The 26154-nt window shown below is 53.6% G+C and overlaps 1 protein-coding gene across 3 annotated transcripts in view; it reads right to left on the reverse strand.

Moving 5' to 3' along the window:
- The window catches only part of MICAL2 (microtubule associated monooxygenase, calponin and LIM domain containing 2), a 209057-nt gene that overhangs the window by 76603 nt on the left and 106300 nt on the right, over positions 1-26154 (reverse strand). For 2 of the 3 annotated variants that reach the window (XR_005067078.1, XM_037050057.1), the window contains exons 13-22: positions 25815-25962; positions 24548-24747; positions 24061-24167; positions 16602-16673; positions 13276-13425; positions 11671-11793; positions 10009-10227; positions 9653-9754; positions 8363-8488; positions 4-111 (exon numbers count right to left, since the gene is read on the reverse strand). Coding sequence is in view for 2 of the 3 variants with exons in the window: in XM_037050057.1 (XP_036905952.1) it covers positions 4-111; positions 8363-8488; positions 9653-9754; positions 10009-10227; positions 11671-11793; positions 13276-13425; positions 16602-16673; positions 24061-24167; positions 24548-24747; positions 25815-25962 (1355 nt within the window). In the remaining variant the exon portion in view is untranslated. The remainder of the gene's footprint in view (positions 1-3; positions 112-8362; positions 8489-9652; positions 9755-10008; positions 10228-11670; positions 11794-13275; positions 13426-16601; positions 16674-24060; positions 24168-24547; positions 24748-25814; positions 25963-26154) is intronic. The other variant, XM_037050058.1, reaches the window with a different exon arrangement.

Genomic DNA, 26154 nt, shown 5'->3' on the forward strand with positions numbered 1-26154 from the left:
TACCAGGTCCGGAGAGGTAGCCTGGGCCTTAGGTCTGTGATCATTCATGTACAGATTGACCAGGACTTCAGCTGCAGCCCCTATTCCGCTGGACACTTTCCCTACCGTCAGCTACCCAAGAGCAGAGGTAGAGGAGACAGAGACAACGGTGAGGCCAGTGAGCACCGAGAAGGAAAACACAAACAGGCTGGATGTGGGAGAGGGCTCCACACCCACATGCAAAGAGCACCTGACAGGCAAAGCCAGCCAGGAGTGGGCAGCAGGCATCTGGAGATGCAGCAAAGGCGGAAACAGAACCCTGGGACCCTCAGTGAGCCAGGTGACTCTGCAGAACTACAGCCCCTGCGGGTGCAGGGCCTTCAGGAGTCACTGGGCTTCTCCGTGCACAGATGGGGTGAACTAATCCAGAGGGAGGAAGGACCTGTCCAAGGCCACTTAGCGAACAAACGCAAGATTCGGGACCACACTCAGGTCTCCTGACCCCACCCCTGCTACACGGATGCCTCCCCACAGTCATTCTCCTCAGCGCCTGGGACAACTTGGAATGGGAGTGAGGCCGCCCCTCACTGATCCCTCCGGAGGAGCCTCACCACAGGCTTCAGGCAGCAGTGCCCAGAGGGCCCGGGGCTAGTGTTGGGCAAGGCCAGCCCAGAGTCGGGAGGCGGCCATTCCACTTGGGCCCTGGGCCCTTCGCCTGATGACGGTGATGACACTCCAGTGTGTCAAGGAGCCAGGGAAGGGTGGGAGCTGACAGCCCAGGCAAACAGGATACAATCAATCATACACACACTGCCCCCCCGCAATGTGGCCTGATCCCCCTTTCCCCACCAGCTCTGCAAGTCCACCCAAGGAATGCCACGGCCTCCTGTGCAGGGCACCTGACATGCACAGTATGAGATTCTGTAACGCTGCTCCTGACCCTGTGATCCGGGAGNGCCCCTCACTGATCCCTCCGGAGGAGCCTCACCACAGGCTTCAGGCAGCAGTGCCCAGAGGGCCCGGGGCTAGTGTTGGGCAAGGCCAGCCCAGAGTCGGGAGGCGGCCATTCCACTTGGGCCCTGGGCCCTTCGCCTGATGACGGTGATGACACCCCAGTGTGTCAAGGAGCCAGGGAAGGGTGGGAGCTGACAGCCCAAGCAAACAGGATACAATCAATCATACACACACTGCCCCCCCCAATGTGGCCTGATCCCCCTTTCCCCACCAGCTCTGCAAGGCCACCCCAGGAATGCCACGGCCTCCTGTGCAGGGCACCCGACATGCACAGTATGAGATTCTGTAACGCTGCTCCTGACCCTGTGATCCGGGAGGGAGGGAGGCTCCAGGCCCTCCCCCAGCCTCTGAATCCAGCTTCTGGGAGACGTGACAGAACAAGACTGACAGCCACTGGGAGAACGGGTAATAGGGGCTTGTGTGGGGGTGATGGAACACCCTCAGTATGAACCCAAGACTGCCTTTGAGAGGCTGCGTCTAATCCCAGAGCAGTAACCCTCTAACACACAGCGGGAAGTGCGGGGAAGCGCAGCTCCCACAGCTGCCCACCTTCTGTAGCAACGCCCACCCTCGGAACTGAGTCAGATGCCAACAAAAGCACAGGCATTACTAGGGAGTGAGTGGGAGGGGCCGCCATGCAGGCTGGAAGAATGACACTCGCCCCCCCTTCTCATTAAGGTAACCTCAACCTAACAGCAACCTTGGACCCACCACTCCAGCCCATGTTTGTGGTTCCAGGGCTTGTAGAGAAAGAGGCTGCGGGCACCCCACCCCATGACTCAGACAGAGGGGACCTCTAGCTGCCAGGCTGTTACTCTGCTCCCAGCCCCAGGTCCCCCTCCCTGGCTCCAGCTGGCCAGGCCTAGGAGAGATTAGGATTCTGCTTTCAGGCACACTGTCTGCAACTTTCAGGGCTTCACAAATGCCAAGAAATTTGGCTCCTGCTCTCAAGAAACATTCAGGTGCACTGGCTGAGGACAACAATGCCACTGTTTGCCTGGTCTTCCATCTCCCGCTAAGTAAGGCCCCCAACACAGGCCTGGCAGATAGGGGCTGGAGAATACTAAGTACACCTCCTGGGTTTACATCAAAATGAAGAGAGGAAGTCAGATTTACCTCCCTGTGGCCACCTCCCCTGGCTTCTCCGGAAAGGCACCGTGGTGCTGCTGCTGCCGTGACACCCACGTGCAACTACTGCCTCCCCCCGCCCCCAGGTTAGCAGAGATGGAGACTGTGCTTCCTGGGGCTTTACATACAAGTCCCTAACGAGACCTTATTAACCACTTAGCTAATAAGCATTTTGCATCACTGCACTTCTGCGCAATCATGAATTAGGGAGCAATTAAGGAATCATGCAAAGCCCTGTGAGGTTGCTGGGGGGTGTTGCTGAGGCATTTCTGTGCCATTGTGAGCCTGCTCAGTTACTGTACAAGCTCAGGGCACCATCCAGTCACCTGGCCAGGGGATGCGGGTGAAGACTGCACCTCGTCGCTCATTGTGGGCCCCAAAGGCTCCTTTCTCCCAGTTGTACCCACTCCCCACTCTGCAACAACGGCCTTCTGAAGAATGATGGAATGAGAGCCTCCTTAAGGGAGGTAGCAGTGGGTCTCCTATGCACCCTTCCAAGCCTGATGGAAACCATCCCAGAATCACCACAGGTCACTCTCAAGAGGTGGACCGGAACTTGCTGCAGAGGTCACAAAAAGACCAGGTGATGGAGAACTTGACTAAAGGGTGAAAGGGGGCCCATGAAGCACACCCCATAGACCAATGTGAAGGTGACTGTCAAAGTGGGGATCACAGGTTATCTTCCGTTTCCTGAGAGCAGGACGCCTTATTGGCTCCCCAAGAGTGCAGGTGAGCTCAGCTGGTCCTGTGCTGGCTCGGTGCTCCTCAGACTTCTGGTGGTAAAAGTTTTCTTTTGAATCCCTCATCCCCGGTGGCCAGATACTTTGGAACGCGATAAAAATGAATTAGCAGAAATGTGCTCACACACGTGGGTGTGTGGCGATGCCATATCGCTTCTCCGGAGTCTAATGCATCCTCTCACTGACTGTGCTCATTGCGTCACAGACCCGCACCTGCGGGGGCCACGTGTTAAGAAGTCACGCTGCTCTACCTGACCAGGGAATTACCAGGCTCTCCAGACCCTGGGAAAGCAACAGATGCTCAACTCTTGGAGAAACTTCCAGAAAACTCAGCCTGATATGGACCTCAGTAAGATCTGGAGGTTTTCCACACGGAGATTTGTGCACTGAAAGGGACCGTCACAAACGGGTCATCAGGCTGGGAATAGTTTGTCAGATGTGAAGTTGGGCAACCTGATGGTGTGACCAATAACAATCATGCCCCCCGTCTCCAGTCTTTTAAGAATTGGTCATTTTGGAGGGCATGGGACAGTTTTTCATAACTGTTTATGTACTTTTTGATATTCTTGTAAAACTACAGAATTGGGCTACTTCTCACCCCCTTTTTCCATTATAAAGTCTAATTATTTTTCAGTGAATTTGAGCAGGCCAGAATGATTAAAGAATTTGGGGAGTCCATCGTCTTGCATGCCGTGCGATTCACCTCACACACACCGCTTCTCGCTGTGAGCCTCGGCTCCTGCCTCTGCACAGGGGGGAGGCCACCACCATCCCAGCAGGGCTGCACAGAGGGCCATCAAAGATCCTGCGCTGCGCCTCGCACAGCCCTGGGCTCCCGAGAGCCCCTGGAAGGTGCTTAATGAGTCTGAAGCAGCTTCACATGTCCATATTCTGGGCCTTCTCTCCTTGCTAGGTGGCCATCACTGGGAGAACCCCTGGTTGCTTGGGTTTCCTTCTCTGCACGAGTAAGAACAAGGGGCCCCCTGGGATGAGCATCTTGGCTTTGCTCAGCCCAGATGTTAACATGGTGATGTACCTGTCGTGAGGTAACAAGCACCACCTTGGGTTGCCCAAGATGCCTGGACCTCCACAAAAAGGCATTCCTGAGGCAATTCTATCACCCCAGCTCCGGATGTGATGTCGCTGCCTGGCTCCCGGAGCCTTTCTGACCCTGCTCTGAGCCGGCCTCTCTCCCCTGTGGCTGGCATTCCCCGATGTCATGACTCTGTCTCATTCACCTCTATACCCCTTGCTCAAGGCAGATGCTCTGAATGAAGGAGGAAGCAGGCTCCTGAGACCTTTCGTGTGCAAATAATGGTACTGACCCGCCCTGGGCCTGGAACTCTGCTGCAAACACCAGGTGTCCAAGCTGTGCTTCCCGGCAGAGCTGGGCCACCTGTGGCCACCTGGACTGCTTTGAGCATCAAAGACCACACGGGTCAGACAGTGGGGAGAGTGAAGCTTCCAGTGCCTCAGCACTGGGGGCTCACAAGACAGGGAGGTTTCCACAGGCAGGGCCAGAGGACATTCCTCACTGAAGAGTCCCTGCCTGAGAAACAGACAACAGGCTGGTGGACCCGCATCCTCAGCCATATGCACAGGGTGGGGAAAGGGAGGCCAAGGATTGAGACCACCTTCCTTGAAGGGGTCTGTCTACTAGATAGTCAGAGATGGGACACAGGCAGGCCTTTGGGTCTGTGACCTGCCCTCCCCTCAACCAAGGGGAGCCCACATCTGCACCTTTGTCCCCTCATGCCGGGCTGATCATCATGTGCATTTAACACTCATGGCCTGTGAGGCGAGTCTTATGATATGCCCCCCCGCTCCCCCCCAACCTCGGCCGGGGGCAGCTGAGGTCCAGGGAGTCTCCAAACCCACTCAAGGCCTCACTGCTTCTAAGTGGCTGGGATGGAAATGGAAACCTGAGGGTGACTTCTTTGCCTTTAGAAAGAGAGGAATCAGCCTGAATTTTAGGTAAATACATTTTCTTGTAGAAGTCTCCACTGGGGAAAGAGCACATTCATCAGATACTTCAGGCATTTTGACATAGGCTAGGCATTGCGCTATTCCCATCACCCTCCGCTCTATGCTACAACACTAAGGGACTGAGAGGGCCACTGACTTGTCCAAGGTCACACAGTAGTTGGTGCTCTGATGCCAAGTGTGACTCCGAGCCCATATCCTTCTCCCTGCAGCACCCTGCCCCCCGAGACACGCCAGCACTCTGCACATTGCAGTCCCCAGGCTGGAATGCACATAGAGCACGCCCACAGAGCCACTGCACTTTATCCCTGGGACAGGGAGGACGATGAGGTTGGAGGCAGCCTTGAGAACTGCCTTGTATCAGGTGGGACAAAGGTGGATTGCCCCTCCAGATTGCCCAACGTCTCTCTGATATGCAAATCTCTAGAGCAAACCCGGCAAACCTAGTTTTAAAACAAATACCCACAAGGGTAGAGAAAGCTCCTTTTGCAATGCACCTTGCTTTTCTGACCGGGAGGACTAACCCAACAGGCCCCAGCCGAGGGAGGCCATCCCTCTTGCTCAGCTGTGCAAACACTCAGCCTTGGCAAACAGCGAGCAGCCAGGGCAGAAGTCAAATGAGCAGTGGCCTCTCTTCTCAAATAAAGAAGTTAACTAATAAATGACAGGGGCTGACACCACTACAGGCGGGCTGGTTTTGTGGGCTGGAGGAATCAAACGATGCGAAGGATGTAAGACAGGACATTGTTCCACAATCTAAGGTCTTGCAAGACAAGACTCTGGGGTAAGAATCTGGGCCCTAAATGGGAAGACCTCAAGGTTCTCTGTAACGGCTCAGGCCAAAACCCGACAACTGAACCAAGGAACACCCAGCAGGATCACTCTGAAACTGAAGGCGGAATGTGGATCTGAGAGGGTGGGCTCGTGAGGCTGGCCGGTTTGGCAAGGTCTGTTCCCTGGACCCTCAGAGTTGCAGGTAGGGCTCTAGGGCAGGGTCAGGGACATGCCGCCTGCCTGGAGGCTGCTAAGGACTGAGCACCGGTTCCCACGTGCACCTTCCTTCCTGGGGCTCCCTGACCTGAGGTGATCTTGGGTCGCTGGGCAACGAGGGCAGTCTCTTTCCAATCTGTTGGAAAGAACCATGAAGGCCCCAGGTTCTCTCCAGGAGGAAGCCTCCCTAAGCTGTGCCGACACCAAATGAGGTTGTTTGTCCCCAGGTTGTCACCTACTTTAAGGGACAGCCATGTCTCTTCTCAGAGGAGACCATCACTTAGAGGAGATTCTGCTTGTGCACAGCTGAATCAAGGGTCGGGTGTGGTCAGGGAAAGGAAGTTGTGGGGTGGGGGTGGGGTGGGGGTGCAGCTGGCGATATCTTCTCCAAGAACCTCACCACTCCAGCCCTAACTGCCTACGAAGGCTTCGCAGTGAGATCTGGAGGGGTCTGTGGGTGTCAGGCCCAACCTGGGTCCTTTTCACAAATGGAGAGACTAAAACACAGAGAGGGTAAGTGGCTGGCCTAGGGTCCCATGGTGGCCCTTTCTAAGAGCTTCCCGGGCACACTGTGAAAGGCACATAAAGGTGGAAATTATGAAAATACCCCAATTACACCACCACTTGATGGCCAAGGTTGGCTAAGGAGGTGGGGTAAGAAAAAACAACCTGGGAGAAATAAGGAACAGAGCTATAGAGGTGGTGGCTGGGGACTGGGGCTGGCATCCCAAAGGCCACCCCACTGGCAGCCATCCCTGTGCCTGGGTGTGGGGCTCCCCACAGACACAGCCTCTGGGCTGCTCCTTCTGAGGAGCCCCCATTCACACAGGCCTCTGTGGGAAAGAGAAGAGAACTCCGGGCTGGAGCCCGGAGCCCTGGGCACTCGTCTTCTCCCTGCATCTTGCTTTCTTTTCTGCTCCTGCTCAGGCGGCACTCTCCCAGGAAGAAACTCCCATTACCCCATCACAATGGCTCCTTTTCCCTTAGACGCCAAGTCCCTGCTATCTGGTAATTTTCCCATGGAAAGGTCATCTTATCTTCTGACACGTTATATAACTTACTTCTATATTATATGATTGTTGGCTGTTTACTTCCCTTACCAGGCCGAGAGCCTCACCAGGGCAGGATTGTGACTCCTGTTCACTGATGCACCCCCCAGGACCTGAAATGCCTGACACCAAGCTGTCACTCAACAAATATTGTCAAATGAATGAATGTCTACCATCACAGTGACACTGGGTAAAGCTGATTGAAGAGCCCATTGGAGAAGTGGCAGCCAGGGCCTCCTGGGATGACGTGTGATGCTGATGGGACAGGAGACATGCCCTCTGACCAAAGTGCCTGGGGGCAGATGTGGCTGTCAGACTCCAAAGACCACACAAGTTCCCAGATGAGGCTGCCTTGGGCCATCGCCTGGAGAACTAACACCCGCTGGCAACCTCCCCAGGGAAGGCTGGGAAGCATGATGGCTCTACCCTCAACGCTGATAGGGCGGCAACCAAGCCAGGCTGTCCTGAGGTCAAAAGAAAAGCAGGGGTGAGAGAGAGCCTTGACCAGGTCCAGCCAGGGAGAGGCCGGGTCAGAGCTGGGCAAGGGGAGGGCCCACGGCTCAGGCAGGAGCACAAACTGCCTGTCTGGGCCCGGGTTCCCTCACCTGTGTCATCCTGTCAAGGGTGACCATGACCTTTTCCACAGGAGGAAGTGCTCCCAGGGAAGGGCAAAAAGGCTACTCGGAAGCCTTTCAGTGAGAGTAGCCTCTTTGTAAGAGGCCAGAATGACATTCCTCAGCACAAAAAGAGTGGGCTCACGCTCATCCTCATTCTCGGCACCCCTATGAGTACTTTCACCCCCAAGTTCAAGTCACACCAGAAGTCTGACCTTCCATTCATGCAAGTCCTGTCTGCCTTCCCGGGCACACGCTGGACCCTTTCTAAAGTGCCCTCCCCCTCCTCTTCCTCCAGCACGTCCCGCTGTACAGTCCTCAACTCTCAGCCCCCTTTTCCCTGCTCTGTGATTCCTTCCCGGCTTTTCCCTTCCGGGTTCCTACAATCTTGCCTTTTACATCTGTCACAGAATTAATGGATAGGATTGCATTAGGGTCACCGTGGGACGCTGCCATAATGTCAGGTCAAAAGCAGCCAAAACTGGCAATCTTGTATGGTAAAAATTGATGTATTTCCATTCTAATGTGCTGTTTGCCATCTACACTGTCCTGAGAAAACTGTACCACCTCCTTTTTTAGTTCCTCGGCATCTGGCACAGTGGTTGGCATACTGCCAGCAGGTACCTAACTAATGCTAGCCGGGTGAATGAGCGACATTAGACAGGTTTTTGTGTGCTGCCTATTCTGCTCTGTTGCTGGGCCCGACACACGCACAAAAACAAGTTCAGGACTGTTGTGAAGCATCTGACAAATTCCATCCCAGCCGAACCGGAGCTCCCGACCTTGGTCTGTGCTGGTCAAGCAGGGCAGGGGGGCGTCTCAGAACATGCAGGGAGTGGGGCAGCGAATTGTTCGGGATGACTACCTTTCTGGCAGGAGAAACAGAGTCAACGGTCGATGGAGAGGAAGTGGCAGCTGGACCAGGAGATGGAAGGCAGGAGGGAGGAGACGGAGGGTGAGTATGAGACAGGTCTTTAGAGAGTAACTTATTCTGCACAGAACAGAAACAGAGGAAACTATGGTTATCCCCAGGAAAGACGCAGTCATGCTTGCCTCCGCAGCCCCACGCCCGAGCCCCGGGAGGGGCAGAGATACCCAGGCCTGCCTCTCAGGACGAAGCAGGAGCCTGTGTCTTTGGAGCTCAGCAGGACTGTCTGGCTCCTGGTTACATTTTCTGCTACAACTGTTCCGGCTCCCTCGTCCCACTGTAACAGCTGGAGCAGGTCCAGCCTACTGCTGCCCGATGTCTGCCCCAGGCGCCAGTGCTGAGCCCTAAAGCCCTCCCTCTGGAGCTTGGTGCAAAGTGGCAGGTGCAGACTTAGGAAGGATGCTGGGCTACTTTGGAGCGGGTGACCCCAGCAGGGGCCTCTGCGGCTGCAGACAACTGTGCCAGCCTCCCAGCAGCTAGAAATGAACCGAACCTCCTTCCCACATCAGTGACTCTGCTGAGCAGCAGAGGCCGCAGGTCTGGAGGAGACTGAGCGAAAGCCTCAGGGGAGGTTAGGCTTTAAAGACCGGATTTGATGCAAGAGAGTGAGTGCCTTCCACATACATGTTCTACAGGACCTCATGTCAATTCCTTCATCTCCTTGCCAGCACACGCTCTTCTTTTTTAGCAAGTTTCTAAATGAGCGTCTGCACTTTGTACTCTGAGGCAAAGCCATTCTTCTTGGCTCCACACAGAGCCAAGGTTATGGTCTCTGGTTGACTTTCTCATCAGTGTCTCCCCGATCAAGGCCATGAGGAGATTTCTCCATCACGCCCCAAAACGGCTTGCTTTCACCTTAAAGGCACTGTGATGTAATTCTTGAAACTGACCAGCTCTCCTTCCTTGTGTTGGCCCTGAGGAAGCTCCCACCCAGAAGCTGTCTGGGATCTAACAGCCTGTGTTTCTGTTCAGTAACATCTTCTTTTGATCTGACCTCACTTTTCTGAGCCTTGGTTTCCCTCTGTCCGGATTTATCTACTTATGTTGAATGTCCTCATTTGCATATTTTTTAGATAGCACCTGGAATTCTTCAGCAGTTTGAAAAATGAATCATGCCTCGTGCTATAAAAGCAGGAGGAGCTCCAGAGACAGACTTGAGGTCACCTCGCTGGGTGTCCAATGCCCAGGTCCCTGGGGCTGGGGGGTGGTTCTGGAAGTCCCATTTACCTGTGGGAAATCCCCATGTCCAAACATGGAGGCAAGGTGAGCTGCCTTCTCCTTAATGTTCTTTTTGTGGAATTCCCTGTTGGCCAAGTTCTGAGCCCTCTTCTGCAGACAAGGCAAGAAAGGAGAAAGAAAAAAGAGGTAGTGACAGAGAGTGGGATGGTGGGATGTGGGAGGCAGCGGGGCAGGCATGTCTCACTGTCCACACAGCAGGCAGGGGACAGAGCAGGGGATGGGGCAGGGGACAGGGCATGCACAAATGGTAAGAGAAGGAACCCAGCCCAGGCAGGCAGAGGAAGGAGGAGGATAGAAAGCTCCCCAGACACAGGCAGAGGCAGGGCAAAGGGCGAGGCTTTCACCTGGAGAATCTTTTCCTCCACTAGCTGCAGCCTCCGGAGCACCCCAGAGAGGGCCAGCGCTCCCTGGCAGGCAGGAGGAGGGGCAGCACGGTTTTCTGGCCCCCCCAGCTGCAGGTCAGACTTGGCTCTGGCTCTCCAGGGCCGGCTCGGGCACCCTCCAGCGGCAGACACTTGGTTTATCTCTCGGAGCACATGCCCCGTTGTAACCACCACGGGGAACTGGGGAGAAGGAAAATCAAGCTTCCTTTCCTACCACGGCCCTTTCATAGCCCCCACCCCCCACAGAACGTGAGGAACCCCCAGGAGGACCAGGCACCAAGGATGCACTGGCTGCTGCCTGGAGTGAGAGTCCAAATAAACCTCAGGTGTTGATGTTCTGTCACCTGCACCGGAATCACCTGGCATCTCCTTTTATTTATTTGTTTTCAACTTTAAAAATATTTTCTTTTAAAATTACACTGCCTAGCCCTGGCTACTGTGGCTCAGTTGGTTGGGTGCCAGTCCGCAAACCAAAGGGTTGACAGTTCGATTCCCAGTCAGGGCACATGCCTGGGTTGCAGACTTGGTCCTTGGTCAGGGGCGTGTGAGAGGCAAGCCATCAATGTTTCCCTCGCCTGTTGATGTTTCTCTTTCTCCCTCCCTTCCCCTCTCTTTGAAAAATAAAATAAAGAAAACTAAATGGGGAAGAATAGTCTTTAAAAATTAAATGTATCAGAGTAACACCAGTTAATAACATTACGTAAATCTGACTTCTCATTACCTTTAGCCCTGGGCCTCCCTCCGCACCCACTAAACGAAGCCCACGTGGCCCTGGTTCTCCATCCTAGGTGCACACCGAAGCCACCCAGTGTGCTTTCCACGAACAACCCGAGACTGGGCCTGACTCCCAGGGATTCTAATTCAGCTGGTCTTGGGATGGGCACCAGATATTGGTATGGTTTTTAAACATCCCTTTTTTTTCAATTGAAAAAGTTGCTCTTTAAGTAATTCCTATGTACTCTGACAAAATCTCTGCTTCACATCCACACTGGCCTCATTCAACCTCCACTGCCTGGAAGCAACAGAGAATTTCTTATGCTGACCAGACATCTTTGAATGCTTCGGTGGGCAAAAACGACGCTGTTCGGATTCCAAGCCCAGAGATGCTGGCAGGAGAGAGCCACAGTCCCTGTCCCTCCCCGCACGCCGAGCAGCTCCTCGTCTAGTCAGGCCCCCGGGCAGGGCAGCGCCACAGCCCAGCCTCACCCCTTCGTGCATGTGGCCGGTCAGCCACCTAAACACATTCCACCATCACTGCCACCTTTCACTAGTTTAGAAATCAGCCTCTTTACGTGCTCTGCAACTAAAGCTATGTGTTCCAGGGGCATCAAAGGAGACCACAGACCAGGTGGTGTGGTCTGTTTTCCCCCAAGCAAACAGAGTACCAAACCTATAGCAGTTGGTCATTCCATGCCCCTGATTGGCTGCAGGGTCAATGGCATGTATTTCAGGATGCTGCATATTTGGTTATTCTTACCTTGGGGACCTCAAGTTGGGTCTGCCTTCCCAGAGAACCTATAATCAGCCCTACTCAGGGTATGCAGGGGGCCCACAGAGCCCCCCACCCTGCATCCAGGTCCCCTCTGGATTCACCAATACCCCATCCACTGGAAGGAGCCCTACCTGCCTTTTCAGAGGAGGTGATGGGCTGTTCGTGAGCTCTTCTGGCTTGAGACAGCGAGAGTTAACAGGAGGGTCAGAGGATGAGCGCAGGACAGGCTTACCTGTCCCCGAGATGCTGAGTTGCTGGGAGGAGGAAGGTGAGTCCCCAAAAGCAGCCACAGGAAACATGAAGGAAAAGGCTGAGTCAGACTGAGACACTCGGAGGGGGGAGAGTAAGAGAGGTAGGGAGTGAGAGTTTCCCGGTACAGAGAGAGACAGAGAGAGCGCCCTGGGCTGAGCTTAGGCTGGGCCCTGCCAGGAAACCCGAACCCTGGCTCTCTGCCCATGAGGACAGCAAGTCCCAGAGTCCCCTCCTCCGGGACAACGTGTAAATTCAGGGAGGCCGTGGTGTTGGCTCAGACCTGGAGCACTGGACAGGCACTGCCGGAGCCCATGCCAGGCCTGGGTGGCTGGCCCCGGAGTCCCCCTGGAAATGGAAAAGCTTGCTGTCTGCTAGAGGACAGGATGCTACTGTCCATCAGCAACACTTGGGGGCTGCAAGAACCCAAGTTTCCAGAAGAGGCAATTGAAAAAAAAATCAGAGGGACAAATCTCAGGAAAATGACCCCCTCCGATAAGCATCACTTCCTGAGGAATAAGCCTGGCTTCCTGGGGAAGGTCATTTTTTTCCCCTGGAAGAGGCGTGGTTCACATCAGGACCAGGAAAACATCTATGATTACCTCTAAACACCTAGTTAACCTGACTCTGCCCTCCTGCTGAGAGGAACCCAATTCCATCATGAGACAGGTATTCTCCAAAGGAAAACCAACCCCTGCCCTTGGCCTTGGTACCGTGAGAGCGGCACCCCAGAGGAATTAAGGGTAACAGACCGAACCGCGCAGCGCAGACCCCACCGCAGTCAGAGGGAAGTGAGCTCAGTCTGCTGCCTCACCACGGCGCTGATAGCCAGCAGACCCACCTCGACCTGGTCAGACACACAGCCCTGCTGCCTGACCGGAGGGAACATGGGGCGGGGGCACCACAGCACTTGGGAGGTCGGTCCCCATTCCTGCAGGCCCACGTGGAGCGAAGACCCAGTTTTCCCGTGTTTGGATGGGGCTCCTGTCCACGAACTCAGCGCTCCCCGGAGGGGGGCGGGGTGGGCAGCACCTTCCAAGCTCTCTTCGGCTGCACCATCTCATAGGTGGGCTCAGAGCAGGTCATGGCTGCCGAGTAAAACCAAACTAGGGAAAGGGCTTCTTTTCTAATGCAGAACAAGCACGACAAACTACGGTCCTCGGGCCAAGTCTGGCCTGCTGCCCGGTTTATAAAGTTTTACTGAAACACGGCCATGTGTGTTTGTTTACGTATTGTCTGTGGCTGCTCTCATGTTATCATGGCAGAGCTGAGTAGCTGCAAGAAAAATCAGATGGCCCCCCAAGCCTGAAGTACTGGCCATCGGGGTCCTTTTAGAAAACTCCGCCAACTCCTGGTCCAGAAGAAGGCTCACCTGAGCCGGGCCTGGCTGGGCTACCTGACACCCATCCCTAGCCCGAACACTCTTCTGGCTTCTCAGTTCTCAGTCGCCAAGGAGGCAGGTCCAGGGAGCATACGGTGGGACTCACCTGCTTCAGGAGTGAAGGGTTCCGAGAGCTCTCCTCAAACTTGGCCAGCAGCTGACTTGCCATGGACTTGACTTTGTTCTGATTGCCACCTTCTTTACTGCTGCCACACTCTTGACTGGAGCCCAGACTCCGGCTGGAAAAGCCTGAAGGCTGCAAAGGCCAGAGCAGTGCATTGGTGGTTGGGTCCCGGAACCCAGATATCAGGGAAGGGGCCTGGGGTCTGCAAACAGGGGACCACCTTCCTGAAGAAGGAGACCCTCCATGTTCTGAGGAAGTGAGACATAAACAGCAGGCGATGCCCAAGTGGAGACAGTGATCACAGGAGGGTGTGTCTTCCCAAAGGTGGGCACACCCAAGCTTGAGAGCCAGAGAATTAGGGTCTCAATCCTGACTCTTTCACTTCCCAGCCCAGTGACCTTGGCAATCGACTTCCCTGAAGTTTCCTTCCTCATCTGTGAAGTGGGAGCATAACCTACTTTACACGGTTGTTGCAAAAGAAAATCAAATATAGTAATGAAGCAGTGAGCAAAATTATTTTCAAAACACATCCCGAGGCTTCCGAGGGGTGAATAGTGCGGGGAGGAGGGGAACCAGAGGCAAGCCAGTCAGGCACAGGCTGTGGGCTTCTTTCCCCCTTCTCCTCTGCACCCCACTCCCAGCTTCAGCCTGTCCGGCTCTGTTGTTGCTGTCTTTTAAAAACAACTTTAATTCTGCAATAGTTTTAGATTCACAGAAAAGTTATGAAGATAGCACACACGGTTTCTGCACACCCTTCACCAGGGGCACGTAACATCAGCATCTGGAGTAGTCACGAAACTGTTACCATAACTAAGAAATTGAGGCAGGACACTGTTAACCATGGACTTGATTCGGACTGCACCGGTTTTTCTGTACTTGGCCTTGGGTGGCTCCAGGATACAACCCAGGATCCTACACTGAATTCAGTCATTATTTCTCTGTGGTCTCCTCCCACCTGCAACAGTTTCTCCATCTTTCTCTGTCTTTTGTGACTTTGACAGTTTTGTAGGGGACTGACTGGTCAGCTACTGTGTGCAAAGTCCCCTCACCTGGGTTGCTCTGGTGCCTTCTCATGCATGATCAGACCAAGGTCATGGACTCTGAGGAAGGGTGCCTCAGAGGCGAGGTGCTCCTCTCCCTGCTGTGTATCAGGGTGCGTGGCACCAATGTGCCTAATGATTGGGCGATGTTGGCTGTGATCACTTGGTTGTGTGTTTTATAAAGTGGAGTTCCATGCGAGGCTTCGTTAGCGCATTGGCTAAAAGTAAGACTTGGAGAACGACCAGGCTTCATGGAGTGTCTGTTCCCCCTTCCACAGGACTGCCCCACAGGCCTTCAAGTGTAAAGGGCACTGTGGTATCAGGCGGGCAGCCTGCTTTCCCCAGGAGACAATGAATCTCCCACACAAAAGCAGACGTTCTCAAGACAACAAAGGTTGTGGGAAGCAGCAAGCTAGAGTTAATGGTTTTTAAAAAATATCCCAGGAGCAGCAGCTGCATGGGAAGCCTTGTGTGCACAGCCCCTGCGAAGCACTGGGCAAACACCGGCCAGAGTCACTCCCCACTTCAAAGTGGGAAATGTAGCTCTCATAGCAACACGGCCTCGAGTGCGCAGAGGCGGGTTCACTGGGGCGGCCACTGTTTGCCCAAGGCCAAAGCTGGCCAGGACAGCGGGTTGTGCAGACAGCACTTCCCAGACATGAGTCCCAGGGGCTCCTTCAGAAGCAGATTCGGTTCCATCATCGGTTGGGGTTGGGCCTTGAGACTCCACATTTTTAACCAGCTGCCAAGTGATGAGAGTGAGGCCGGTTTGGTTAAATCTGACTTGGAGACAAACCAGCTAGCCCAGAAAACAGCCCGGCGCCATCTCAGAAGAGGCAGGTGCTACCAGATTTCTTCTCACACTCCACTCCTGTGCGGCCATCGATAGGAAGAGCACAAACACTCCCCCCCCCCATATAAGCCCTGGATGAAAGGCAGGGGGAGGCTTCCCTGGGAAAACGTGTGGGGAGCTCCTGAGGCGGAGGTCAGAGCAGATCACAGGCAGCAAGTGCCAATGCCCACCACCAGGGAAGCGGGACACCTCTCCTGCCCTGTTGTTCAGTCTCTGCTTCCTCCTCTCAGTTACCAGCACCTCCCTATCCACTGGCTTCTGGCTCACACCAGAGCCGAGAGAGAAGGAAGCAACTGCTCTAGAAGGGACCACCCAAAGGAGTTCTAGAAAAGGTTCCAATAAGCCTGAGTGGAACTCATCGGATAAAATGAGTTTTTTGTGCTCATTGTAAGACATGAATTAAACTCCAGACTTTTTCATATCAGCACCTCCCTTTGAGAATCCCAGGAAATGGGCTGAGCAACAGGCAGCTCCCCTTTCACCCAGGGTGGGCTTTGTGGCTCCACCTGTTACAAAGTTCAGCTGTGAGAACCAGGGGCCTGCCTCCAGCCAAGGTCTCCACAAGCAGTCAGTCCCAGATGTGAACAACAAGGTCATAAAAATATACAGCAATTAAACCTCTTCCACTATATAAGGTGGACGTCTTCTCCAAGTCCTATAACTCAGGTATCAATGCATTATGCAAACCAGACTATGCCACGAGCTTCTATGTCATAATCATGACAGCAGCCACCAGGCGAGCTAAAGCTGGCGTCCTGAGGCTCACTGACAGTCTCTGGGCCGGCTTTTGAGGGATGAGCACAGCCTTTCAAGTGGAGGGGGTATCTCAGGTCTCGTTAAAGAGCTGCCTGGGGAAGTGGAACTGACACTCTCTTTTTCTGCTGATCAATTTTTCAGTAGGAGAGAGATTCGCGCTTGCTTTTGACGAAGTAGGCTGTAATTTTCTTCTATCACCAGAAGGTGGCACTTGTGGGCCCTGGGACACTGTCCTTACAGACTGCAAGTGTGGAAAACAAATAAATGGTAGAAACAACGTTGAGGAGATAAGTGGGTCAGCTGGTGCCTCTTTACAAGTCACCATTAATAGTGATTATCTCTTGATTAGCATAGGTGCCATGTATCATCCCCAGCATATTATATGACATCTTCGTAGTTAATCTTAAAAAATCCTGCCAAGTTTCATACATTTCAAAGGTATCATTTGTATTTTACAGACACGAACCCCACCCTGGGAGGTTCTGTTTCTGAAGGTCGCAGAGCTGGGAAGTGAGTGGAGGAGGGACCAGAACCCGACTGTTTTTCCATCACGTCAAGCTTGGAGCGGAGTGGTTCCTGAGAGGGGAAAGCAAGGGCGGGCCTGGGCCTCCGGCCGTCAGGCCACAGCCTTTGTTGAAACTGGCCCTGGGCACACAAACCTCATCCAGGTTGTTGAAGCCTTTCCGCCTCCGTTTGTTCATGTCATTATTCTCCTCGGTTTGGCCGTCCACCTGCAATGGCCAGGAAAGCACGGTGAGTTCAGGGCACCAAGGACTGCGGTTCCGCGGACAGCCCTGCACGAGCGCTGGGCATGCGACCCTGCCCGCCCAGGAGACAGGCAGACTGATGCTGTCTCCTGGGCCGTGACTGATGCTGCACAGAGCGCTGGCCGGGAGCGGTGCAAGACACCTCACTCCACCCGGGAGCCATGTCCGTAGTAGGGGTGGGAGTCACACCCCAAACTCTGCTGAACCTTCCCAAAGCGTAAAGACTCCCTGTGACAAGGCGGGGGTGGTCCCCATTGTGGATATCACCTTGGGCTCAGCGCAGTGGTGGTCAGGCCTGCTGAAGGCCCTCAGGGTGCTGCCTTATGGGACCACCTCCTGCAAGGCGCCGACACTGGCTCACCTCACAGGCAGGATTGTTGAGACTCAGAGCAGCCACCCAAGGATTTGATAGTGAATTACATCTGCCATTCAGGCACCGCCTCAGCTGTATTTTAACTTTGTGATGTTTTAACTTCAACAAAGCACCAGATTTTCTCTGAACACTGCCGTGAGGATACAGCCCAGTGTGCCCAGGAGAGTTTTGATTTATTGCCCTTTCCCCCTGGCATAATATAGTGCTGCCTTTCACTCTCAAAAGCACCCTGGTTTAGACAATAAGTTACATGGTTGCCCTACCAATACTCTTTCATAGTCGACTTTCTGATACCTGAATACGGACATTTAAATCGCACTACCCAAGCCTATCACATCACCCCTGTACGGACCACCCAAGGCCACCCACCAGCAGGCTCGATTCTCAAGGGCAGGAGTAAAACGCACAGGCTATGCTGATGCAGTGGGCTGGGATGGGGCGGGGGGGGGGGGGGCTGGATTTAGCCCCTCCTCTGCANGGGGCGGGGGGGGGGGGGCTGGATTTCGCACCTCCTCTGCACCCGGCGGGGCAAGTCCGTTCTCAACACCGAGGTTGGACCTCTCTACTACCGTGCTCCATCTGGGGCCTTTGCCAAAATGCCAGCCCCCCGAGAACCACACAATCATCCCCACCAACTAGGTATCCCTCCTGCTGGGGGCCTCCCTGCCCTCAGAGGGCCCTCCCTCACGAGCCCAGGTTAAACCTGGCCTTCAGTCCACCCTGGATGCAGTAGCAAGGGCTGCTGGCTGCTCTCACCCCTCAGCCCAGGCCCGGAACCCCATCTGCCCCCTATAGCCTACACTTGCCCAATCACAAGAGGATTCTTTTATCTCCCAGTTGCTCTGGACCAACACTAATAATTTCGGATGTTATCGTAACATACGAGAATATACTGTATATAACAGTTAACAGCAATAACCCTGGAGACCCTAGGGCAGTCTGCTATGAACTCACCTGCTTCCCACAGAAAGCACCTGCTTCCCCAGTTCTTACACTCCCCTCACCCCTGATCCCCATATTTACCAGAACCTTTACTTTTATTTTTAAAGACAAGATCAGCCAGAGTTTAGTCACTGATATTTGTTGAAAGCTCTGAGCCTCCCCTTGCCCAGGCAGCAAAGAAACAACAGATCAAAGGGGCCTGCTTTCCCTTCCACATTTTCTCCAGCTTCCAATAAATCATTATTCTGCGAATGGAAGTTATTTCAGCCCCAACGCTTGGGCAAACACCAAGAGAAACAGATGACCTTATTTGCAACAACGCTGGGTCTTAGAGGCACAGGCTGTCTGGGTCCCGGGTCCCCGGTCCCCCGCCTGTGAACGCCTCTCGGGCCAGGAGACAGACTGCGGTCTGGGAAAGCAAAGGCTGCCCCTGCCAGCAAGGACTCTGGGCGCATAATCCGAGCATTTTCTGTGGGTTTTTTGTTGCCGCCTTAAAGGAGGACTTGGCTTTTCCCTCAGAGAGCGACACATCTTCTTCTCTCTCTCCCATTCAAAGCCCCGGGAAAGCCGAGACCCGGGGGCTTTCTGTTCCGACCGACTGTTCCGGCAGGCAGGGCCTGGTTAGGTCCAGACCCGCATGCCAGCCTCAGCGCGTGGAAGGCACTCCCGGGGGAAGCGTGTCCGGTAGCGGCGCCTGAGAAGGCCCCAAGGCCTCCAGAGGGAACGAGGGAAGTGCGAGGGGCAACCGCGGCTCCTTCGCTTCTGCCTGACCCCCGGGGCGTAACACGTGGTCTCTGTGGGGCTGCGAGCAACAAGCACACCAAACGGGCTCTGCTCTTCCTGGTGGGTTTATTCGCTTGATTCTCCATTAAGAGCCAGGTTAAAACGAGATGGTGGAGAAAACACAAACCTAGAAATTTGCTGATTGTTTTCTTATCTGGGTATCTCTATTTGGGAAGTAAAGCTGCCTCAGCACCCCCATCTCCTTGGGCTCTATATTGTCCCACCAAGAACGGGGGTGCGAGGGGGAGGAAAACATACTGTGCCCATTCAGACAGAGCATCAGACTAAACCAATAACTCACTTTGTTTTCCTATTAATTTTTCCATCCCTTTCACTCAAACTCTCTCACCCAGGATTATGTAATGATTTGTAAGGGTCTACATACCAAGACTCATTTATTAAACTAATTGGTATCTCCATTTAAAAAATTAGGTATATACCTACCAATGTGATCATTTATTTGATTGGCACAAAATAACCATGCTCCCATACTGCCTGACATAATGTGATTTTAGCCCAAAGCAAACATGCTTTATCTTTAGTTAGCCAGTACTGGAGAAATTTAGATCAGGGCCACAGGAAGAGAGTTGGCCATTGCAGGCATTGACCAGCCTGAGCAGGGGACCATCAGGAGACACAGGAAGAGGGCCGGCGACACTGGCAAGAGAGCTCTGCTCTTCTTCAGTGGCAGAGCAGTAAGAAGTTGTGGGTTCAAGTTCTGACACTAGTGACTTCCTGGCTGTGTGACCTTAGGGAAATCACCTAACTTCTCTGACTTCAGTTTCCTCACCTATAAGATATTATACTATCTAGCTTATGAATTGCTATAGCAACGAATAAAACCATGTATGTCAAACACTTCTTCTACTATAAAGCACTGTATAAGTGTTAGACACCATCACTTCTGTTGATGCCAGTTAGCAAACATTAGAAAATCTGAATTCTGGTCCTGACTTCGACGTTCCCCACCTGCATGACCTTGCAATTTAACCGCCCTACATCTAAGTTTCCCCATCTGCAAACCTGGGGTGAGAACACACGCCCTGCCTTTCTCCGAAGGCAGCACAAGGGGCGAGTGAGATAGACAGGCAACGGTTTCATCTTCTGTAAAGGGCTCGATCAATCATGACCGCAGCACCAAAGCAAGTGTTCAATCCAGCCAGTCCCAGCCGTCTCTTCAGAAGACTGCGCCTGTTCATTTAATCAGTGCTCGCCGAGGGCAGGGCCTATCATTCCCGGAACCCCTTCTGCGTGCCAAAGAATGTGCTCCAACATGCAGCAGACGTTTATTTATGGTGTCCTCATAGCAATGCGATGTTCACAATTATAATAATTTTTCATACAAGCAAAGGAACTTCCCGAGAGGTTTAAACGTGTGAATCCCCAGCAGACCTGAGGCGTCAATACGCAGGGCCGTTCTGTAAGTCGGCGCAGAATCTCAGGATGTGGCTGTGCAGGGACGGGGGTGGATCAGCCCGCAAACCAAAGGGGCTGGGGGCGCTGCTCAAGGGTGCGGTACCTGCTGAGCCAGCAGCATCAGGGCCTGGTCCCCCTGCCTCTCCCAATCCTTCTTCTGATCTCTGACTTGAGAGGTACTAGAAAGCTCGTGGGGGGCTCTGGCTGCTGGGTAGGTGGTTCTGAGAGACTAGTCGGGGGAGGGGAGCGAGAGAACTTAAGAAGCCCCTCCAGAAGGCTAGCCCCCTTGGGCAGGGTCCTTGCTGGTCTTGTTCTTGCTCAGCTCCCTAGCTCCGAGAAGAGAACACAGCATGAAATAGGCACTCAGCGAATGTGTGTTGAATGGTTGGTGGAGGGAGCACTTTCTTGCGGAGCAACCCTGGCTGTTTGCAGAGTATTTGTGCAGGGGGGTTAAGAAGAGGAGAGTTGGGAGGGAGACCCCGGCTGTCCAGGCCAGACGCTGGCACGAGTCGAGGGCACTCCACTCCTACGGGGGGGCTGCGCTGGAGACGGACCTGGGCCAGGATCAGCCAGCTGAGCAGGATAAATATCCTGAGGCTGCTAACCTGGCTTCTGGGGTGGGCTTTTCAGGGATAAGGGACAATGTTTACGCTGTGTTGTCCATCAAGGAATGGGCTCATGATGGAGAAAAGATCAGCCGCCCTGAGTACATGTGTAACGTAACCTGTGCAATGGCTGAAGTGGCCGCACATGCAGGCATTGTGCACATGTGGCAGGCCGAGGAGAGTGAGGACAGGGACTACAAGTGTTCAGGTGTCACGTGTGGTGCATGGAGTCCCTGAGGATTGGCGCCTGCCCGAGGCTTTTAGATGCTGACCAGGATCTGAGGCAGATCGGCACCAGCAGACCAAGGGCTTGTTAAGAGGAAAATAAAGCCCTGGCCAGGTGGCTTGGTTGGTTGGAGCATCATCCTGTACACCAAAAGGTTGCAGGTTCAATTTCTGGTTAGGGCACATACCAAGGCTGTGGGTTCAGTCCCTGGTTGGGGCGCGTACAATAGGCAACAGATTGATGTTTCCTTCTCACATCAATGTTTGTGTGTTTGTGTGTGTGTGTGTGTGTGTGTGTGTCTAAAATCAGTAGGCATGTCCTTGGGTGAGGATAAAAAATAAAAGGGAAAAATATAATCTCAAGGTCTTTTTTTCACAAGCCTGTACTGTCGGGTGTTCAGAGCTAATCAACCAACCCCATTGTTACCACTTACCAGAGGGACAGCCCTCTTGGTGGATGGATGGGAAAATTACTCTTGCTAAACAACAGCATCGTCCTTGGTGGAGGAAAAGTCTCATTTTCACTAATATTGGTCAGTCTTCTTGGAATTTTGACATTATCAGCATCAGGGATGAGAGAAAAATTTAATGCCAATAGTGAAAACTGTTGAAGGAGGGATATTTTTACAACTGGCTCAGCAGAGAAACAATGAACCTTCTTCAGATTAAGATGCCTCATTGTGAACAAACGTGGGTTGTTCAGCTCCCACGTCACAGTGCAACCCTGATGGTCAGTGAGGGGGTGGGGGGTGCAGGGAGGAACGGGAGAGGTTGAATACAGATGCACCCGTGTGCAGACACTGCGGTGCACCTGCGGTGGAGAGCCATGCACCTGTGTGCAGGGGCCAGCCCTGCCTGCCTCTCTAGTCCACAGGGCACATGAGCTGGGGCATCGAGGGTTGCTGATTTAATTACCCTGGCATGGAGAAGTGGACAATTGCTGGGCATTTCATGATGACCAAGGGAGCATGTGACCCACTGGCCTTGCTAACTTGCCATCCCACCCAGAGAAGGCAATCAATCGGTTTCAAGAGAGGACAAATAAGAGACTTCAATGACCTGATAGTCTCTCTCCCTATCTGAAGAGCAGGGCACATTGGGGGCATTAAATGAGGTTGTGGGGAGATAAGATCTGTGGCTCTTCACTTCTCTCAAGATGGACGGCCCCTGGGCACACCCTCGGGGAAGCCAGACACGGTTCAAAATCGGTCCAGGCTGGTCAGGCAGAGTTCCCCTGCTCCCCTACATCTCCTAGCAGAGCCAGCAGACAGTGGAGTGAGGCCCCAGCAGCCATCGAGGGCCTGGCTGGCCTTGCTGACTACTGACCTTTCACCATCCCACCTCCGGAGCCAGAGCTGGCCAGGCCCTTTCGATTCGGTCACTCTTTAAACAGAGGTGTGGCGTGTGCAAGGTTTCAACAGTCCTCGCCGGTTCCCCCTGCTGTGCCCAGTTGTGGTGCGAGAAACCAGGTAAATGGAGAAAGGCAGTAAATGCTTGGCCCAGACAGCTTCCAGAAAGGCTATGTCAGCTTCCCTAGGATGGGGCAGCCCAGAGTGGGGTCCTCGGGCTCCCGAGGAAACACGAGTGGCGTGGGGTGACACAGGCCTATGGTGGCTCTCCAGAAGTCAGTTCTCACTCCTGGGACATGTGGGGGGCAACGCAGCCCTCATACAGGGATGGGCAGCATGGGGAGCGGAGCAGGACAGAGCAGCTGGGTCTCAGCCTTCCACCTGCCCCGCAGGAAACCCCCGCAGACCTGCACACAGGCCTTCCTCCTGAGGCCTCGCTTGGCTCGCCCATGCCCTCCCCATCCAGGGCCTGGTGGGGCATTAGGCACCTGACCCTGCTCCTGGAGTTAGCACAACTGCTTGCGGCCTTCCAGGGAGTGCAGACCGCAGTGGAAAAAGTGAGCACGGCACACGCAGCTGAGAGAAAGGGAGGAGGCCACACGGCCCCAGCCCCACCCTGGGCGGAGGGGCTGGCAGGACAGGGCATGGCCGGCCAGGGGTTAGGAGACTGTCTGCAGCTCAGAGAGACTGAGACATGCACAGGCCTGCTGAGCGAGGGAGGGCCACCCCGTGTGCTGGAGAGGGAGGGAGAGCTCGGGGCCACCAACCATCCCTGGGCCTCCTCTGTAAAATCTGCACCACGAACACAGTGAGCAAGACAACTCGTGTTGTCCTTGCACAGAGATGCCGTCGCTCAAATGAGGTTATGATTTCTCAGTAGGCCCACACTCCCCAAACCGGGTACCAAGGCAACCCATGGCATCATGGCAAACTCACAGAGGAGCCTCAGAACATTTTTAATATTCTTGGAAAGCATGGTGAAGTCTGTTACATACCTTGCAAAATACCCCTACTAAGTTATTTGAACTTAACTACTTACTAAGAGGAACATCTAGGCATTTCTTTCAATCTAGGGACACTGTGAACAAAGATTACAGAGACTCAGGTACTGTGAGTCAGGAGAGTTTGGGAACCTCTTTCTTAGGTTCTGAGCCTTTCAAAGGCAAGGCCCATATATTATTCATCTCTGTATATCTTCTCCCCTCATCGAAATCAAACATGAAGTTCAATTCAGCCCTAACAGTGGCGTTCAGTAGGGCTCGATAAACGTTTGTTGGATAAATTTTAAAAATGGATAGAACAGGCTGGGGATGTAGCGTCACCATACACGCCTGCCACTACATGGCCACTGTGCCCCTGACGGAAGAAACTGCTTAACAAAGTGACAAAGTGTCTCCTCCTCCCCCCCATGGAGGTGGAGCTGATCTACCATGACCTGCCCTATGACCCCTGTCAAGCCACTGAAGCTGGGCAAGCCAGAAAATGCCTGGGGAAACTTCCAAAATGCTCAGTCACTAAACCGAATTTCACTCATGTCTCCTGCGAGCGCTTTCTGTGTAATTTATCAGCAGAAACAGACCAAGAGCAGGACTTTCTCCAATGCCCTTGTCCCAGGCAAGTGCAACAAGAAAAGAAACAAAAAACAAGCCCAGACTTACTCGTGGAGTCCTCTTCCTTGGAAATGTGAGGTTGAGATAGTTGTGAGGGAGGGAGGATTTGGCCACGCCGAAGTCAGCATTTTCTCCATAGTTTTTGCCCCAAGAGTCTGTTAGGAAGTAAAAGTATGACTGAGTTTTGGATCCTGCCACAGCTACCCGAGGGCTCAGAGGTGTCTTTGCTGTAAGATCCCTCCAAAATAATTCTTTCCCCCAGCTAAAGATGTAAATGGCCTGGGTGGGGAGCTGGTGCAGCTCTATCCGAGACCTCCCAACACAGGGGCAGGTGCCCAGCGTCATGTGGCACCGCACACAGACCAACTGACATCTATGGGTCCAGGTGGGTAGGGCCCACCCCGTTTGGCCTCAAGGTGAAGGGAAGAATTGGGTCAGCCCCAGAAAACACCAGTGTGAAGAGCAGCCAGACATGGGCACGGGGCAGATATGAGTCAAGGGCACCATGAAGCCTGGTCCAGAAGCAGGTCCTTACCCACGGGCCTCAGTGGGGTGCCCCGGAAGAGCTCGTAGAACTTGGAGAGGTACATGACCATGCTGAGTTTGTCGGGCTCCTGGGCTGACGCCATCTCCTTGCCCGTGGTCACTGGGGGGATGCCAAACTCACGCTCGGCCACGTCAAACGCCAGCTGGTTGTTCTCCACAGCGTCATCTTCATTCAAAGAGTCAAAGTTGCTAGAGAATCAAAAGCAAGGTGGTAATCAGGCAGGGGAGGTTGAGATGGGAGGTGAAGGAGCAGTGACTCCAGCCCTTGTCCCAAATCACACCCCTACCCTGCTCCCCAGGAGGCTCAGCCAAAAGACGCTAACGCTGTCCTGCTCACTCAGGGTGGGACAAAACCAGATTTGGGCCATGACAATGGCACTGTTGCCTAAGCCGAAAACCATCGGAAAATGATTCACACCACATTGGGAAATGTATGAGCTACTTTACTTTTAAATAATTCCCTTGTGTTCTTTTTCTTTCCATTACAAGAGCAACATGGGCTTCTTGTAACAAAAAGAGTCACGTTACTTATAACTGTAAAGTAATCAGTGAGAGGCCCACCCCCTTCTCGAGGGGACCTCCCTTCCTAAAGGCACCGACTGATGACCCTTTGGAAGGTCCCTCCCAGCCCTTCGGAGGAACGTGCTCCTGGGTGTGAGGTTACACTGCACATGCTGATTTCAACGCAACATCAATGGGTGCATTGTGCTTTCAACATCACAAGGTATTTCCACCAACCCGATTCAGTCTTCCTAATGAACTTGACATTATTCCCAATTTATAAATGAAGAAACAAACTCAGAGAAGGTAAGTGGCCTGCCCAATGGTACGCAGCTAATCGCTCTGGGTCTCAAATCTAATATTTTGGCTGTAAACCTCGACATAGTCCCCCAGAAATACATCTTGCCCATAATTCCTGCCTCAGAGGGAGAGCGCCCTGGGGCAGATGCTCGAATTTCCCAAGTGTGGTGGTGGAGGGGGTGGGGAGACAAGTGCAACTGCCTTGCCTGGGTCCCTTTTGCTCCTCACATGTTAAGAACACAGATCACATGAGTTGTGGGCTAATTCATCAGTGCAAAGGGGAAAAAATGAACAAGAAAAAAAATAAATAAAAAATGTGCAAAGAGAAATTTTGAACCAAGTTCTGAAGATTCTGCATCTAGTAGAACAGCCCTGGCTTCCCTTGTCTCCAGGGACACCTGCCCCCTCCACCTCCCGGAGGAACATGGCAGGTCCAGCCTGGGCCCCAGACTCACATCAGCTCAGGCCGGAAGCGGTGGATGATGGCACACAGGGCCAGGCCGCTCCGCCAGGAGGTGGTCAGGTCGGTGACGTGGACGTGCTGGTAGCCCTCGGTCTGCTGCTGGCACCAGTTTAAGAGCTTGCTGGGCCGGACGTCTGACTCTGCAGTAAGGGACATAGATAGTGTAGTGCTCTGGGGAACCTCAGGGTCCCCTGTCCACTGCCACCATGGCTGGGGACCAAGAGGAGCAGCACCAAAGCAAGAAGCCCTGTCACGAGCATGGTGGGAGGGTGGGATGCTGGAAGAGGAAGCATGCTCTCCTACAGCAAAGAGTCCCTAAGGCCCCCTCTGGA

This window comes from Sturnira hondurensis, unplaced genomic scaffold (assembly GCF_014824575.4).
Source record: "Sturnira hondurensis isolate 20B ecotype Veracruz unplaced genomic scaffold, ASM1482457v3 Scaffold0006505, whole genome shotgun sequence".
In the NCBI taxonomy this organism is placed as follows: domain Eukaryota; kingdom Metazoa; phylum Chordata; class Mammalia; order Chiroptera; family Phyllostomidae; genus Sturnira; species Sturnira hondurensis.